We start from the raw sequence: 18,928 nt of genomic DNA on the forward strand, positions 1-18,928 counted from the left end.
GGGAGGACCTCATGAAGATAGTGAGAAAGTAGTTCCTCCTTTGCTCAACAAGCAACTGTTCACATGAGACACCAGTGTGCGATTCTCAATACAAAAGGGTGAGGCTGATGCACCCCGGGACCCCAGAGACCAAGAAGGACACCCCTAACAGGAGGAATTTCACGTGGATCCCAGCGCGCCTTCCCCGGGCCAGCACAGTGCTCCACTAAGAGGGACCAGAAGGAACTACAATGGCTCCACAAAGAAAATGACAGCCCAGAGCGGACATCCAGCATTCCCCAAATGGCAAACCACTCTCTGGGTGGCCCAGTGAAAGCTCACCTCACGGGGATCCCTGGGGGCATCTGTGGTGCTGGACCACTGGGGATCCTACAGACACGGAGAAGGTGGGCACGGCTTACAGCAACCAGTGCTCAGATCGTAGAGCTGCCGGACCAGACAGTGCTCCAATTTATAGTGGCAATGAACCAGAGATCCACGGGAATCTGCCCACTTGCAGAGAGGAGATGAACCTACCTGGCTAAGGAGATTTGTCAGCAGCTGTGGCTGACTTGGGTGTCCAGCCAACGCTTTGAACTAGAACATTCTCTGTTCTCTGTCTGGGTAGCTATGCAAGTTCTAAGTCACTTCCCATGGCTGATCCTAGCCTCCAATCCTGCCCCACTAGAAGCCTGAACAGAGACCCTAGACAACCTCAGAGCCTCTCTAACAGGCTTCTGGGGAGAAAACCGAGCCAGCAGCATGGACCAAGCATTGAGCATAACATCTTACTCTGCATGAGCAGGGAGCCTCCTCAGTGAACCTGGGCAGCCTCTGAGCCCAGCCTATGGTCCTGCCCAGCAACAGAGAATGGCCTTTGGTCCTGCCACATGTTCAGCATCACCTCTACCCCTGGCTGATCATGGAGTTGCCAGCATAGGTTGGGAAGGCACTCAGGAGTCCACAATTGTCCATGGACAGATGTCTAGCCCTCTGTGCTCATAGAGAATAAGTGTATATCCAAAATGATCGCAAATGTTTTACAGCAGAAGCTCCTGAGGTCTATGGTATGGATACCTCTAGAAGGAATGCCGAACAGCTGGCTACATTCAGATGACTGAGAATAAAACCACAATTTCACAGGATTCCAATGAAAATTGGCATCAGACAGATACTTCCAAGTTTCAAATGGACACAGGCTATTTCTTTTTACAAGGTTCAAAATTCACAGAGAGGATTCAGTATGAAAAATGACTTGTGGGCTACTTTTTATCATTAAAAAGAAAATCTAAAATATTCACTAGCGTCTTACACATTCCTCTGCATACTGCATACACTGTATGTCCCACGGTTACTGAATCTGCTCTTAATGTATTCAATGCTCTGGATTCTATGGGTTAGGGCTAATACTATTCTCCTTGTACTGAAAGAAATGATTTATTTTTTCATTTATTTATTTTCAAAGAATTGATGTACATAAAGGAAGGTATAGTGAGCCCCTATTGGTAGAGTCAGGGTTTGAATCTGGCTGCCCTACATAGGAACATGAGGCACACGGGACAAAGGAGAAAGAGGCCCTTCTAGACGGTGACCCGGGTTTGGATTCTCTTTCCTCCTTGACACTCAATGGTTCACGCAGCCGTCCTCACACAGAACAGCTTCCACGAACGGACACTCCAAAGTCAACATTCTAGCCCACAGCACACATATATAGCCTGAGTGGTTTCCAGGTTGACTACTCAGAAGTCGACACAAAGGTCAGGCACCCAAGGAACAATACAGGAAAGGCCCAACACACAAGAGTCCACATTCACACTTGGAGACCCAAGACTACGCAATTGAGTATCTCACTATATTATCCACAGGCTACTACCTTCCCTGAAGAACCCAACTATGAATGTGTCCCCAGATACAGGTTCACAAGATCTAGTCCCCAGACAGCCACCTGAGACTAGGTAAGAAAGGAAAGGTGGGGGGCTGCACCCCAGAGCTACTGACACGGTAGTGCAAGGTTAGCCATAGGAATCCAAGACTTGTAAGTATTCCCAGTGATTCGGACCCAGGCCAATCTGCACAACCTCTGCAGGAACTAAGTCACAGGTCAATCTGAGTTATCCCTAAAGAATTCCCTCTCAGGGGTGCCTGGGTGGCTCAGTGGGTTAAGCCTCTCCCTTCGGTTCAGGTCATGATCTCAGGGTCCTGGGATCAGGCCCCGCATCAGGCTCTCTGCTCAGCAGGGAGCCTGCTCCCTCCTCTCTCTCTCTCTCTCTCTCCCTGCCTCTCTGCCTACTTGTGATCTCTGTCTGTCAAATAAATAAATAAATAAAATATTAAAAAAAGAAAAAGAAGTCCCTCTCAGAAACCCTCTGTGCTTGTGGTCACATTAGTGTTGGGACACACACACACACACACACACACACACACACACACACGATTCCTTTTCTTCTGAAGTTATAGGTACACACACACACATACGTATGTACACGTACTTCTTCCTAGTTAGTTCTCTGACTCCAAAATCTGTCTTTAGCTTAATATGACACATTGCATTCTGTGCATATCAAAACCCTAAAACTCTGCTTGTGTTCTCTATGCTCACAGAACAACTGGAGAAACATACAGGGTAAAATTTTACTGAGAGTCCCTGAGAATTCTCTGACTAGGCCATATCATTATATTTTTAGTGACTTTGTTCAATTAGCACTTGTTAGGTAGAAACCCTGGGCATTAGTTCAGTACAACAAAAAGAAACTCACATTTACAAAAACCATTCATGACCATCCTTATCAAAATCTTAGCAATAAAAAAGGAATTTATACATACTGAAATAGAGAAATACACTCAAAACCATTCTGTGAGGTCAGCAGTACCCTGATACCAAAGCAGTATAAACAAAAGATAAAAGGCTGGTTTATCTCACGAATCTTCTGCTACTCTGGCTTTCTTTGGACACCCATCTACATGTACTAATAGAGTCAAAAGAAAAAATGAATCACACTGAAAATAACTGTCCCTCTCTAGAGATCCATCTGCCCCTGAATCCTTTCAGGTCTACTAACAAATACAGTTAACCACTGAATAACATGTTTTTCAACAGTAACGGTCCACTTACAACAGACAAGTTTATCTTGATAAATCCAGTACACCACAGTAAATGTCTTTGTGCTGACTGCCTTAATATTTTATTTCCTCAAATTACTTCCTTTTTTAAAAATTTTTTTAAAAGATTTTATTTATTTTTCCTAGGAACATCGCCAAAGGCAACAGAAGCAAGGGCAAAAATGAACTATTGGGATTTCATCAAGATCAAAAGCTTTTGCACAGCAAAGGAAACAGTTAACAAAACCAAAAGACAACTGACAGAATGGGAGAAGATATTTGCAAACGACATATCAGATAAAGGGCTAGTATCCAAAATCTATAAAGAGCTTATCAAACTCAATACCCAAAGAACAAATAATCCAGTCAAGAAATGGGCAGAGGACATGCACAGACATTTCTGCAAAGAAGACATCCAGGTGGCCAACAGACACATGAAAAAATGCTCCACATCGCTCGGCATCAGGGAAATACAAATCAAAACCACAATGAGATACCACCTCACACCAGTCAGAATGGCTAAAATGAACAAGTCAAGAAATGACAGATGCTGGCGAGGATGCGGAGAGAGGGGAACCCTCCTACACTGCTGGTGGGAATGCAAGCTGGTGCAACCACTCTGGAAAACAGTGTGGAGGTTCCTCAAAAAACTGAAAACAGAGCTACCCTACGACCCAGCAATTGCACTACTGGGTATATATCCTAAAGATACAAACGTGGTGCTCCGAAGGGGCACGTGCACCCGAATGTTTATAGCAGCAATGTCCACAATAGCCAAACTGTGGAAAGAGCCTAGATGTCCATCAACAGATGAATGGATAAAGAAGATGTGGTATATATACACAATGGAATACTATGCAGCCATCAAAAGACATGAAATCTTGCCATTTGCGACGACGTGGATGGAACTAGAGGGTATCATGCTTAGCAAAGTAAGTCAATCGGAGAAAGACAACTATCATATGATCTCTTTGATATGAGGAAGTGGAGATGCAATGCGGGGGGGTTGGGGGGAGGTAGGAAAAGAAAAAATGAAAAGATGGGATTGGGAGGGAGACAAACCATAAAAGACTCAATCTCAAGAAACAGACTGAGGGTTGCGGGGGGGAGGGGGGACGGGAGAGGGTGGTGGGGAAATGGACATTGGGGAGGGTATGGGCTATGATGAGTGCTGTGAAATGTGTAAACCTGGCGATTCACAGACCTGTACCCCTGGGGATAAAAATACATTATATGTTTATTAAAATAAAAAAATTTTAATTTTTTTTTTTAATTTTATTTATTTGTTAGAGAGAGAGCGAGCGAGCACAGGCAGAGTGGTAGGCAGAGGCAGAGGGAGAAGCAGGCTCCCCGCGGAGCAAGGAGCCCGATGTGGGACTCGATCCCAGGACGCTGGGATCATGACCTGAGCCGAAGGCAGCTGCTTAACCAACTGAGCCACCCAGGCGTCCCAAAAAATAAAAAAATTTTAAAAAAAAGATTTTATTTATTTGACAGAGAGAGCTCACAAGTAGACAGAGAGGCAGGCAGAGAGAGAGAGGAGGGAAGCAGGCTCCCTGCTGAGCAGAGAGCCCGATGTGGGGCTTGATCCCAGGACCCTGGGATCATGACCTGAGCCAAAAGCAGAGGCTTTAACCCACTGAGCCACCCAGGCGCCCCTCAAATTACTTCCTTATAAAACTATGGTATATACAGCAGACCACATACAAAGAATGGGAAGACTGATGACATGTTGTAATTAACCCACCAAACACCACAGATGAAAAGAGACTTTTGAAACAGCATGGTAAATGCACTTCACCTTGTGCAAGAGCTCCTAGAAGAGCAGTAGTGGGATCCCAGCAGTCCCAACAAGAATGGGGCCGGCATAATGCACTCAGGTACTGAAAGATCAAAAAATACCACCAAGAATACTTTACCGGGCAAAACTCTTTTCCACAGATGTAGAAATGAAGACATTCCCAAGTAAAGACCCCTCTACTTTTACCAGTAGATCTGTCCTACAAGAACCATTAAAGGAACACTCTCTAGTTGAAATAATAGGATTCTACCCAGAACCTGCAACCACACAAGAACGCAAAGCTCTCCACTGAGCATAAATATATAGACAATTACACAAACCTGTAGTGTTGTAATGAGATACCAGTCACGTTTACTTCTGCTACAGAGCTTTTTTTTTTTTTTTTTAAGTATTAAAATCACAAATGTAGGTCATAAAGTACACAACATAAAAGAATTAGTATCAAAGTTGGGGGGTGCAGGGGTAGAGACAGGAAGAAGAATTCTTTATGTAATTGACACTGAGTTTTAAACTGTTTTACAACAATGTTGTTTTAAGGAATCTCTCAGGTAACCACAAGGAAAATACTCCCAGAAGACACAAAAGGCAATCAGAAAGGTACCAAGGCATATCATGGGTATTCATCTTACAATTACAGATAAAATATATCTTTCATATTTCACACCAAAACATGATACAGAAGTGTAAAAAGTTTGAAAATTACTTTGAATTCAAAATAGTCTTTCTCTCACGCAGAGAGAATAAAAATTCACCCACAAATACATGGTGAAATGAATTCTATGTGGATGACAACTCACCTAGACAGGGTACAACATTCACTGACCACTCACCAAGGAGACAAAAAGCACGGGTCACACAGTATGTATGTGTGACATACAAAAACAAGACAAAGACACACAAAATTTACCGGCAAAACACATAAAAATCTTTTTTTTTTTTGAGTTATGCTCACATGGTCTTGAAATATACTGAGCTGAAAATTCCCTTCCTATAACAACACACACAGGTAAGACCGAATCCACACCTAACGAATTTGGTGGAATGAGCCAGACAGAAGAAACACATTATTAGGAAATTACCAAATTAGAGTAAGACAAAACTCAACCCACGAAATTCTAAATAAAACACTGATGTATGACAGAAAAGGAAAACTTCCATATAACCATAATTTAAAACTGAGTCCATGTACCCATGAAAAACAAGCATTTGATTGTCATGTCTTCGTGGACTATAACATCGTAAAGAATTCTCATTAAAATCAATCGTAAAAAGCTGTAAATGAAAATTTTATGAACACTTAAAAAGCTTGAAAGAAATGTACTACATTATTAATATATTCCCCCTCCTGCACAGAATGTAACCCTATAATCCATTCTGTAAGACAGAGGAAACAAACAACATCTTCATTTCTCAGTATATAAACAGCATGGAAGTTGAAAAATATGCTGAGACACACTGTATATGAAATTAGTAGTTGGGGTTAAATTCTGATACATTCTGAGGAAAGTAAAGAAAAAGCTCATGATTAATTTCCCAGAAATAACATCACATTACTGAAACGATTTTCCAAACATGGGGATTCGGGGTACCTGTGGGGCTCAATTAGTTAAGCAGCTTCCTTCAGTTCAGGTCATGAGCTCAGGGTCCTGGATCCAGGGCTCCCTGCTCAGCAGGGATGTTGCTTCTCCCTTTCCTTTTGCCCTTTCCCTACTCATTTTTTCTCTCTCTCTGTCTCTCAAACAAATACAATTTTTAAACAGAATAATATGGGACTTTTACTAACAGTCTAACTCACTTCTTAAAAAGCACACGCACATGTCATATCAGGACATCTGATGTACAAAATACTGAGCTAAATCACATATAGAACGAATTAGAAAGTGAAAACACACATGACAAAGTCACAGGAAGTTCACAGAAGAGAGAATCATGATGCAATTATTAAAAAATGAAATAATAAATGAAACATTATTAAGGGCTACAAGTTCAAGTTCTAAATGTGCTAGTTCCCCAACAGCATTTGTTATGTAGGAATTCTAGGAAACAAAGAGAGACATTACACTATTTCACCACTGAGGAAAAGAACTCAAAGAGCGGAAATTTCTAAATGTAAAAAAAAAAAAAGAAAAGAAAAGAAAAAAGAACACTTGAAGGGAAATAAAGCAGTAAATTTTCTCATTTTAGAGCGGTGCTATGTTATCTGATGAAGTTACTAAATCTCAGTTTTGTTTAAGAATAATATTAAAGCCTCTAACATTAGAAAGCCAAGGCAGAGAACATTAGAAATCTGTCTCCAGTGTTCTGGAAATTTCCGCACCAAACCCCACTGTGCATACATCGACTCTGTCCTACTTGTCTCATGTGAACCAGAATTTACAAAGACTTTAGCCTAGTTGGAGAGCAGATGTCCCTCTGGGAGAGAAAGAGACATAAACCTGGGCATGTCTCCAACTGACATTCATTCAAGGAGAGCTACTCGAACCACAGCTTAAGGTCTACCTTCCTCCTTAAGACTTGGACGTCCCCTCTGTCACCTGCCTCACTCATGCCCACCCACCTGGATGGGCGGCTACGGTCTCCTTTCTCTTCACATCCCAGAGCTGCTTCTCTTGCTCCAAAAACATGATCAGGTCTGGCTTTGACACAGTGAGACCTGTTTATGAGGAAAAAGAAAAATGACTATTGCTGCCAATACTAACTTTCCGAGTCTTGTGTTCAGTAGAGAAGAGATGACGTTGGACATTTCTAGAAAATGGCTTCCCAAAAGCTGTTGCCCAACAGTCCATTTAGAACACACTTGAGGCATTTCCAAAGTTCACATCCTGACCTCCCCTTCCAAGTAGCAGACATGAAAATAAGAAGGGAAAATTTCAGTCTCAGATGTGAGCAGCACCATTCTATGTCACTCAATGTTGAGAACTGCCACTCATCTTCACAAGCCATGATGTTACCTTGAGGAAGGAGAAGCTGAGGCTGAAAAGGAAACATCATGAAGATTTGTCTCTCCATCCACAAACCCCTACTTTTTTCCCTTTCTGCCTGGATCTGGAATCCAGTCATTCCAAGAGAAATCTCCCAAGAGGCAGTCTTCACAGGAAGGAACAAAACCCTATGTGGGGCTCTGGAAACCTGGAAGGAGTCTTCCTCACCCAAGAAATGGAGGTGTCCATAGTTCTCTAACATCACGTCCCTGTACAGTTGCCGCTGAGTGTGGGTCAGGCGTCCCCACTCCTTCTTGGAGAATTCTATGGCCACATCCCTGAAGGTCAGCAGTCCCTGTAACAAATACAACAGTCACCAAGTGGCCATTGGCAAACTGTGCCCCTTAGATGGTCCCTAAGATGAGGAGGAAGTTAGTGTCACCACCTAGAACCAGACCTGACCTTTCCTTCTCTATGATATGAGTGTGGAGTGAAAGAAAACCTATGGGGCAGGGGGCTGCGTGGTTAAGAACTTTCACTCCTTCCACTCCCAGGAAGTCAACTCTATCCACTACAGAGGTGACAGCCCTCCTTGTCCAGTGCAAAGTGTTGGGATGTGGAAGAGGAACCAATGGTCAAGAAATTCTAGACAAGTTTCTGATGTAAAATATTGGGGTTCTGGAGTGAATGATGAAGGAATTGTTGAGATACCCATGGTACAAACACTGGTCCTAACGCAAGGGGAGAGGAAAGTTGTGAGCAGTGACTGCTTCTCTGCTTTCAGGTAGGGCGGGGGTGAGGGATAGCAGGAGGCTCTAAGGAATTTGGAAGCAAGTTTCCAGGACCCTCAGGGCCTCCCACCTGGTGTTTTGATGAGGCCACTCACTGTTTAGTAACACTTTAGTCAGGAGACCCTCCAGATACCTATCAGGGGCCCCAAGCTTGAAGGAGGGCGGCCAAGCTACTTTTGGGGAATAGAGTTCAAGGAAGTTTCCAAAGCAACTTTCAAATGTTAAAGAGGAATTACAGGATCCTGTAAGTCTAGATATTGTCAAGCTAAGGCTGCTTTTTGCATCCAACAAAACACTAACCTTAAGGCAGTTGTGAGTTCCCTGAGGAATGTCCTACTCTGCCTTTCTCAGGTATTTATCAAGAGACTGGAAGTTGAAGGAAATTTAATTTTATCCACACCTCTTTGGCTTTGTTCTCCTCCTCAGAAACTACAAGCAAGGGGGACCCGGATAGTTCAGTGGGTTAAGGGTCTGCCTTGAGCTCAGGTCATGATCCCAGACTCCTGGGATGGAGCCCTGAATTGGTCACCGGACTCAGTGGGGAATCTGCTTCTCCCTCTTTCCCTTTCCTCACTCCTGTGCTGTCTCAGCTGAGAAAATGTGTAAAAGAAGGAAAGGAAGAAAGAAGGAAGGAAAGAAAGAGAAAGAACGAATCTACAAGCAAGAGAAATGCAGAAGAAGTTTACACCTGAAATGCTATAGTTCCTGCATATTCCTCAGTATCCCATGTTCCTTAGAAATGACAGGAGGGAAAATAGGAACATGACAGGGGAGGATCTGGCAGACAGCACCAAGCCAATAAAAGAAGTTCCCATCAGCTGAATGGAAACAAACTGATATCAGTGCCTAATACACAAGAACGGACACACCATCACTGGTATTTTCCTGTGGACTGAAACCAGGAATTCAGAATGTAAATCTACTTATGCAAATACAGTGGTTATACATACACATTTCAAACACTATTCCTTCTGTAGAACTGCTTTTTGGCAAGCAGGCTTGAGCAAAGGAGTGGAGGAAGGGCCCCAGTGTCCCCTTGGCTGAGTCCAGACAGAGCCATCAGGGGACGCACCTCAAAATTACCAAGACCCTAAGGAACCAATGGGCTTCTGACAACCAGGTACAGTGAGCAGAAAGGAGCAAGTTCCTGGTTCCCCAAAATTCCTCACCTTCCTTCCCCCATTAAGAACCGCCCCCTCCCCACCCCTTGCAGACAAGCTCTCCTGTGCCCTCCTGCCTGCTCCTCTCTTAGGTATTCTGGAAACTTCCACCGCCTTTGTCCTGCCTCAGGGGAATTCCAGCAGCTCTGCAGGACGGGCTTCCAGCCAATCACAGACCCACGTCTGGGGCCCCAAGCGACTGACAGAGACATTACACTGAGATAGCACAGCGTCCCTGTGCTAGTAATAACTACTTTATGCCTTTCTTTTCTTTTAATTTTTAAGATTTATTTTTATTTTCCTCTTCTTTAAAGATTCTATTTATAGGGGCACGTGGGTGGCTCAGTCAGTGGGCATCAGCCTTCTGCTCAGGCCAAGACAGGTCCTGGGAACGCCTCCTACATTGCGGGGTGGGGTGGGGCGGGCGGAAGGAGGGGAGGGTCCTGGCTCAGCAGGGAGCCTTTGGCCTCTGTCCATAGCACACCCTACTTGTGCGCTCACTCTTTTTCTTACAAATAAATTTTTTTACAAAGACTGTATTTATTTCAAAGAGAGCGAGAGAGACAGCACAGACAAGCAGAGCAGCAGAGAAAACACTGAGGCAGGACCCTCGCCCACCTGGGAGCCCCATGTGGGGCTGAATCCCAGATCCCCGGATCAGGACCTGAGCTGGAGGCAGAAAGCAGACCCTTAACCAACGGAACCACCCTCGGTCCCCAAGACTGATTTATATTCTAGAGGAGATGGATGCGGGCGGGAGAGGGAGAGAATGTCAAGAGGACTCCCCTCTGGGCACAGAGCCAGAAGCGGGGATACCTGTCCAGGACCCTGAGATCCTGACCTGAGCGGCCATCAACAGTCCAACCTTAGTTGACTGAGCCCCCAGGCACTCTCTTCTAGTCCATTTTAAGTAGAGTATCTCTTTCACGTGCTAAAGATGAAGACACACACACACACCCGTTTTTAGAATGAGAACTTTCCACGTTTTTCTGGACTCAGACCCACCGAGCTTATATCTGCATTTCCTTCCTCCCCGGCTGCACACAGCTGATCGAGAATGCAGACGAGCCCGAATGAGAAATGATTTCCCTCCCTGATATCCCAGGACCAGACCTCATCAGCCACAGGAATCTCGGACTCGACACCTTCCCCTCCGGATCTGCCACCAACGGAATATGGTCACTCCTCGCGGGACTTTAATTCAAAGTGACAACGGCTGATGCCCTACCGAAGCCAGGTTGGAGACACAGGACAGGAGGCTCTGGGACATGGAGAAGCATTCTACAGACCTAACCCTGAGTATCACTTCTGACCAGATCTTATAAACAGGTGAACGCAGAAGCGAGAAGCACCCGCACTCGAGGCATCCGCATCTGCCGCTTCTAAACGCGAGGGTCTGCGGAGAAACAGGGGACACGGCTCCGCGGGGACACCAGGCTCACCTGAGAACCGGCCATTTCTGCCTTCGCCTCCACCTCTAGATTTCGTCCTCACGAGGGATCTGTGGGAAATCACAGCTGCATCAGGAGAAAATGCCCTGAAATCCAGCAACAGAGCTCCTTGTCCTCACACCGCTCGCCCGCGGGCAGGACCCGGAGATGCAGAAAAGGCCCAACTTCCCAGTCCTTTGTGTCCGGAGCAGCTCAGAAAGCTCCCGTGAGGACACCCATCCCTGCATTTTTATTACCTGCTTTGTGGGGAGGGAGGGCTGCCCTGCCACCGCCACTCACAACTTCAGCGTCGGCATCGGAACCGCGGGCTGCAGGGACCCGACCCTCCCAGACTCACGGAGCAGAGACCCTGTCACCTCTCCAGGACCAAAGCCGCAAACCCACTCCCAGAAAACCACCAAAAGCCCTCGGGCTCCCCCCTGGCCTCGCTGAGAATCACCTGAGCCCTTAATTAACACAACAGTGTTGTTTTCGCCCAAACCAACTGACAGAATCTGAGGGGGAGGCCCGCAGAGGAGATCCTTCCTGAAACTCAACAGGTGACCCTGCTGGGAAGGAACTGGGGAGGTGACCAGGCCGAGCAGGGGAACCAAGGCTGGGGCTGGGAGCAGAGTTCGAGCCCTGCCTTCTCCACCATCAGACTTTCTGGAGACTGGTTCCTTCTCTCTCTTTCTGCTACAGAGAGGGAGACCCCTGACAGACCGAACTTTCCCATATAAAAGCAAATGTCTCTTGCAAAATAAACACAGGCTCTCAGAGCTTTTCCTTTCTCTGTGTTTGATTCAAAATAACCGGCAGAAAATAATGCTCAGGCCAAACAGACATATTTTCGGGTGACTAAATACTCCCCTTCAGTAGGTAAGTGTTTCTGTTCCTAAGGACCTGCCACACAGTTGTCCACAGTTCATCTACTTTTTACCCTCCCTTCAGTGATGTACAAGAATTCTAACTCTCAGCATTCTCAGGAAAATTGGATGTTATCCTTTTTCTTTATTTTGGCCATTCCAGAAAACACTGAGTGGTTTCTCACGTAAAGTATGCAGTGTTCTTACAACAGCTGTCTTGGTGACTGAAATGAAAACCACTTTCAAGGCATCAGGTTGAACAAAGAAAAAAGCAATTAATGCTTCAGTGAGACTTCATTTCCAAGTAAGTAACCTTTCTCTTCTCCACAAACCTCTTCTCCTCGCTTCTCAGTACTTTGATTCAGGAACCTGGTTCCACCCCGATGACATGATGAACAGGGCTGACAGCACAGACACAATTCCTCTGGAAATCGGACATAATCCTGTATTTCCCTACAAACCCCCAGCCCTTTCCCCAGGTGGGCTGCAGGTTTCACAGCCCCGACCTGCTGAGGCCTCCTTGTCTGGCAAAGCAATGAAGCTCTGGCTGCCCTTGATCCCCAGCTCTGTCTGCACATTCTGTTCTGGGTGTGAAGCATGGAGGAGGTCAGTTCACACAACAGAATGAATGTGAGGAGAAGAAAATTTGTTTTTCCTGCGCTGTTCTCAATTCTTCGGCTGGTCTAAGACTTAAAATGATGTAAGACATTTTCAGTAGAGAAAGCAATGAAGTTCTTCATTATGGGAATGAGAAAGACATGAGGCTCAAAGACAGGTGTTTGAAGATTCTGTGTCACGGTGACTTAAGAAGGAGGAGGTGGGGGGGGCGCCTGGGTGGCTCAGTGGGTTAAAGCCTCTGCCTTCAGCTCAGGTCATGATCCTCAGGGTCCTGGGATCGAGTCCCACATCGGGCTCTCTGCCCAGCTGTGAGCCTGCTTCCCTTCCTCTCTCTCTGCCTACCTGTGATCTGTCAAATTAAATAAATAGAATCTTTAAAAAAAAAAAAAAAAAAAGGAGGCGGTAGGATTTCGAATTTCCAAAGAGGGGATTATATTCAGAGGAGAAAGGAAAGATGAAAATATTTATCAAACAATGGTTAGTCCTCCAGGTAGGCAACTCTTTTTCTTTTTTTTTTCAATTTTATTTTTTTTCCAATGTTCCAACATTGTTTATGCACCACACGCAGTGCTCCATGCAATACATGCCCTCCTTATTACCCCCCAGCAGGCTCACCCAAACCTCCACCCCATCCCCTCTTTAACCTTCAGTTTCTTTCTCAAAGTCAATAGTCTCTCATGCTTCATCCCCCTCTCTGATTTTCCCCAATTCACTTCTCCTCTCCTTCTCCTAATGTCCTCCGTGTTATTCCTTATGCTCCACAAGTAAGTGAAACCATATGATAATTGACTGCCTCTGCTTGACTTATTTCACTCAGCATAATCTCCTCCAGTCCCATCCATGTTGATATAAATGCTGGGTATTCATCCTTTCTAATGAAGGCATAATATTCCATTGTATATATGGACCATATCTTCCTTATCCATTCATCTGTTGAAGGGCATCTTGGCTCTTTGCACACTTTGGTGACTGTGGCCATTACTGCTATGGACATTGGGGTACCGATGGCCCTTCTTTTCACTATGTCTATATCTTTGGGGTAAACACCCAGGCATGCAATTGCAGGGACACAGGGTAGCTCTACTTTTAATTTCTCAAGGAATCTCCACACTGTTTTCCAATTTGGCTGCACCAACTTGCCTTCCCACCAACAGTGTAAGAGGGTCCCCCTTTCTTTACATCCTCTCCAACACTTCTTTCCTGTCTTGTAATTTTGGCCATTCTAACTGGTGTAAGGTGCTTTCTCAATGTGGTTTTGATTTGAATCTCCCTGATGGCTAATGATGTTGAACATTTTTTCATGTGTCTGTTATAGGTAGGCAACTGTTTGTGATATAAACTGTTAATCTCTGGTATCCATGTAGGAAAGAACGTTAGGGTTTGATACCCATGGCAACGAAAGAATTCTTGAGATGTCTATGGTGCAAAAGGTGATTTTATGAAAGCATGGGGACAGGACCCAGGGGCAGAAAGAGCGCACTCTCTATGAGGCGTGGCCCATTATATACTTTCAAGTTGGAGGGGGTTTGGGATAGCACAAGTATCTAAGGCATTTTGGAAGCAAGGTATCCAGGACCTTGAGGGGTCTATCGGTTCTTGGGAAAAGGTCATTTATTGCCAACCAAAAATCCTTAGTCAGGGGACCCTTCTGATGTCTATCCGTGGGCCATCTGCTTGGAGGATGATTACCAATAGGCATCTAGAGGGTTTGAGAGAAAAGGGAAGTTTCCAAAGGAAATGTTTTATGTTAAAGTAGACTTACAGGATCCTTCTGGGGCTTGGGGAGTTCAGGTCAGGATTGTCTTTTCCCGTTAGCAACCTATTAACATCATGGCAGTTGAGTCCTTGGAGGAATGTCACTCTACCTGTTTCAAGGATATGTCAATGACCTGTAGGTATAAGGCTATTAGTATTTTTTCTTCTGCCTTTGTTTCCCACATCATGATCAGCTCTCTTCCTAATAAAGGCCCTCCATCTAATTGATTCCTGAATACACACACACACACACACACACACACACACATATATAACTTGGCATCATTGCAGAAGGCAATAATGCCATTTGTATCACAGGACAAACCTTGAAGACAGGTTTCTAACTTTTTTTTTCTTTTTTAAGATTTTATTTATCTATTTGACAGACAGAGTTCACAAGTAGGCAGAGAGGCAGGCAGGGAGAGGAAGGGAAGCAGGCTCCCCGCTGGGCAGGGAGGCAGATGTAAGCTGAATCCCAGATCCCTGGGATCATGAACTGAGCCAAAGGCAGAGGCTTAACCCACTGAGCCACCCAGGCGCCCCTCAAAATAACAGATTTAAGCAAAACATATTTGAGTACAGTTGACCCATCAGTAAGATATTTGGTAGTAAAATCATGCCAAAACAACATTTGAAATTATATCTCAGCAAGAAAGTTTCAGCAAACACTATGATCAGCAGTCAACACTGAGAGCATTTTCATGACAGTGAGGCGGGGACTAGGGGCCGAGTCTGGGCTCTCCCCATTCACCACACACAGGAGGCCTGAGCGGGGACCCAGAGAAACAGGTAAAGGCGGAAACAAGACAAGGGCAATAGGAGGCTAGAACTGCTATTATTCATAGAGGATGTGATTACATACCTGAAACAGCAGAGATTGTATTTCGAGTGTTTAGACTAACAAGAGAATTGAGAATGTCGGGGAGGGAGAACTTCCCCTGCCCTGTGGTCCATCTCACTGGCCTTAGAATCAAATTGACATGAGACAGGCGTATGTCCGTGGAACCCACACAGAGATGCAAGTCCAAGGACAACAAGGCACCACGAAGCTTACTTGAGGTAAGGAGAGGGGCAGGGAAGAAGACTCCTTGGCAAGGTGAAAAGAGAAGCTTGGAAAAACAAGATTGTTCCATCAGGCAGATGAGGGGCCTCGGTTAACACTTGTCTTCCTGCCGCAGGCTCACCTTCCCGATGTGTATTAGGCAGTTATGTGGGAAGCAGAGGGCCCTTCCTGCATCTGCTGGGTTTTTATTACTTTTAGCTCAGAACAACCTTTATGTGCCACTCTTTGGAGCAGCCTGCTTTGTGTCCCTACAAGAACGCAGTGCAAACCCTTAACACAGCGACATCAGTCTTTCTTCTTTACTAGCAGTAATTAAAAAATAATGCAAACAAAAATCGAACGGGTTGCATTTCCCATCAGCAAAGACACTGTGACTCTTTCTTATGAGGCATTTCTAGATCTGCGCAAAGGAGAACATAACATTAAACATATCAGGTGGTCTGGTTAAATTAGTTTTTGACTTAATATAAGAGATCATCAATATCCTTACAATTAGGAGTTGAACTGTGCTTTTTCTCAGAGAAGATATTGTTAAGTCCTAACCCACCCCGCCTCGGCCCCCGGCTTCCTCAGTGTGATCTTACTGGAAGTGGGGTCATCGCTGATATAATGAGTTAAGATGAGGTTATCCTGGGGTAGAGCAGGCCTCTAATTCAATATGACAGGTGTCCCTGTAGAAAGACATGCATCTTGTGAAGATGAAGGATTGGAGTGATGCGCCACAAGCCAGGGAAAGTCAAACACTGCTCACCAAGACCAGAAGCTAGAAGAGCCAAGGAAATATTTTTCCCCGACAGGCTTCAGAGGGAACAGGGCCCTGCAGACACCTTCCACACTCAGGACTAGGAATCAATACTTTTTTTTTTTTTTGGTTTCTCTTTCTTTTTTTTTAACATTTCTGTTTTAGGCCACCCTACTTGTGGTATTTTTTTTTTTTTTAAGATTTTATTTATTTGCGCGCGCGCGCGAGAGAGAGAGAGAGAGAGAGAGAGAGAATGCACAGAGGCAGGCTCCCTACTGAGCAGGAGCCTCTCGCAGGACTCGATCCCAGGACCCTGAGATCATGACCTGAGCTGAAGGCAGATGCTTAACAACTGAGCCACCCAGGCATCCCTATTTGTCGTACTTTGTTAAAGCAACCCTAGGACTCCCATATGTTTAGTAAATGCACAATGAAATAGTATAGAATTATGTACCAGATACTGAAGAGTCTTTTCAATACATAATTATTATAAAATCCTTGAGACTTCATCTGTGATACAATTTAAAGGAAACACACTGGAAATTTAAAAAAAAATTAATAAATTTGGAATTGAATTTAAATGAAACCTGAGGTTACAGGGATAGGAAAAACAAAACAAAATAAAGCAAACCCAAAAACAAAAAACCAAAACAAACGAACAAACAAAAACAAAACAAAACAAAAAACAAAAACAAAAAACAAAAAACCCCCAAAACCCTTGTATGGGGAAAACCCTTTCCAGTGGGGCACTGGGGCTGTATACATGCCACTAAAAGAGGACTTTGGGTGCCTCCATTTTGACCTCAAAACTTTCTGATTGGGTTCTTTCCAGTTCAAGTCTCAGCTCACATGGAAGATCCTGAGAGCAAATCATCCTGAGGGAAACTGAAACCACCCCCTCAAGCAGTTAAGGATGGCCCTGAGCCAGCCAGTCCCCACCAATGACTGACTCACAGACGCCATCGCTTTGACTTCCACTGCCTACCTGCACTACTACTCATCCACCCACCTTCGCCCTACATTTTCCTTAGAGACCTGGGAGTATTTTCAGTACTTTGGAGACAGTCTTTGAGAGGCTACTCTGCTATCTTCCCACTGTCTGTCTCCCTGAAGCAAATCCCTTTTTCCTTTCACCACCACCAGTTTCTCTGCCTTTGAGTTTTGTCAGCAGGAATGGCAGAACCTGGTCTGTTTGGGACCCCAAAAGATGCAGATCCCAGCCCTCCGCTGTGATGTGGGAAACAGAGGCAGAAGAGAAATGATTAAATGCCCTTACTGTCTACAGCCCAATGACAAGTGCTTCAAACAGGCAGAGTGACATTCCTCTAGCAACTCAGCTGCCTTGATGCCAATACTTTGCTAAGGGCAAAAGGCAATCCTAGCCCAACCCCCTGGATCCTGCACATCTACTTTAACATGTAAAAACTCCTTTAGAATTTTCCTGTAGCTCTAACGTACGCACCCCCCGCCAAGATATGTGTTGGCAATCATCCTCCAAGCATATGACCCACTGATATACACCGGAAGAGTCTCATGACCAAGGTTTTATTAGGCGGTAATAAATGACCTTCCCCTAAGAGCTAGCCCCCTCAAGATCCTGGGAACCTTGTTTCCGAAATTCCTTAGAGACTTACGCTGTCCCTAACCCCCTCCCGACTTGAAAAGTATCTAATGGGCCACCGCTCATCACCCCAGTGCAACTCTTTCTGCCCACAGGTCCTGTCCCAGTGCTGTAATAAAACCACCTTTTTGCACTAAGACTTCTCAAGAATTCTTTCTTGGCCGTCACTTCGGGCCCTAACATCCTTCTTACATCAAGCTGCTGTTGCACAGCTGCCCCCGAGGCACAGCACGACTAGCACATCCCCCGCATGGGATGTACCTGGGGATGGAACAAGCACGACTTGTCACGGGACACGAGTCTGTCACCTGCAGGGGTAGCAACAGTGAGCAGAAGCCCAGGTGAAAGAGGCCCTTCACGATGCTGTGGGGGTGGCGCCTCAAGACAGGGTGAGGTGTGCAGAAGCCCAGGATCAGGGAGGGCACTGGGCAGGGGGCGGCCGCTGGCGGGACGGCGCCCCCGCGAGGGGCATCGAGCCACTAGTGGGGACTTTCACACGGCACCGGGTGCGTGAGGAAGGTGGGCCAAGGGTCCCAAGCAGAGAAACGAAGAGGCGGGTGGTGTCCCCACGCCAGAGCTGGAGAGGGGGCAGGGATGGCCTCCCGGCGATTTTAACCGGCAACGGACGCGAGACGCAGCCCTCGGATTGGGTCGAAGCGACGTCCGGGCTCATCACCGGCGGACAGAGGGGCCTTTAGTATCCTACCGACCCCCGCACCCACGTATGGACCTTGGCCGACTGAGGGCCGCCGCCCTACAGCCTGAAACGGAAAAAACCTCACCCTCAGCAGTGAGACCACCGCTTCTCCGGATCCGCTTCCGGGTCTGCCGGAAATACGCCCGGCCGTGCTGGGAGGGGCACGGGGCGGGGCCGCGGCGGACGCGGGGGCGGGGTCTACGAGTGGGCGGGTCTACGAGTGGGCGGGGAGTCGGCTTCCCGTGCGCCCCGCCCCATCCGCCAGACTGAGCTTGCTCTTCTGGTTTGGATCCGTTTGTGTTGCTCCGGCATCACGTGGAGCCTCTAGCGCTGCCTCCGGACTCTTCTACAGGAAACGTTTCCATCTGTTCAGGGTAAAAGCTTA

General features: G+C 45.9%; 1 protein-coding gene across 2 annotated transcripts in view; it reads right to left on the bottom strand.

The window, feature by feature from the left end:
* The window catches only part of LOC308358024 (KRAB domain-containing protein 5-like), a 38,803-nt gene extending 20,115 nt beyond the window's left edge, over positions 1 to 18,688 (bottom strand). The window contains exons 1-4 of one of the 2 annotated variants that reach the window (XM_080828004.1): positions 18,629 to 18,688; positions 11,194 to 11,252; positions 8,029 to 8,155; positions 7,437 to 7,532 (exon numbers count right to left, since the gene is read on the bottom strand). In XM_080828004.1, the coding sequence (XP_080684130.1) occupies positions 7,437 to 7,532; positions 8,029 to 8,155; positions 11,194 to 11,208 (238 nt within the window). In that variant the 5' untranslated portion in view covers positions 11,209 to 11,252; positions 18,629 to 18,688. The remainder of the gene's footprint in view (positions 1 to 7,436; positions 7,533 to 8,028; positions 8,156 to 11,193; positions 11,253 to 18,628) is intronic. The other variant, XR_013968276.1, reaches the window with a different exon arrangement.
* Positions 18,689 to 18,928: the final 240 nt, after the last annotated feature.

This window comes from Martes martes (assembly GCF_963455335.1).
Source record: "Martes martes genome assembly, chromosome: 17".
Classification (NCBI taxonomy): Eukaryota; Metazoa; Chordata; class Mammalia; order Carnivora; family Mustelidae; genus Martes; species Martes martes.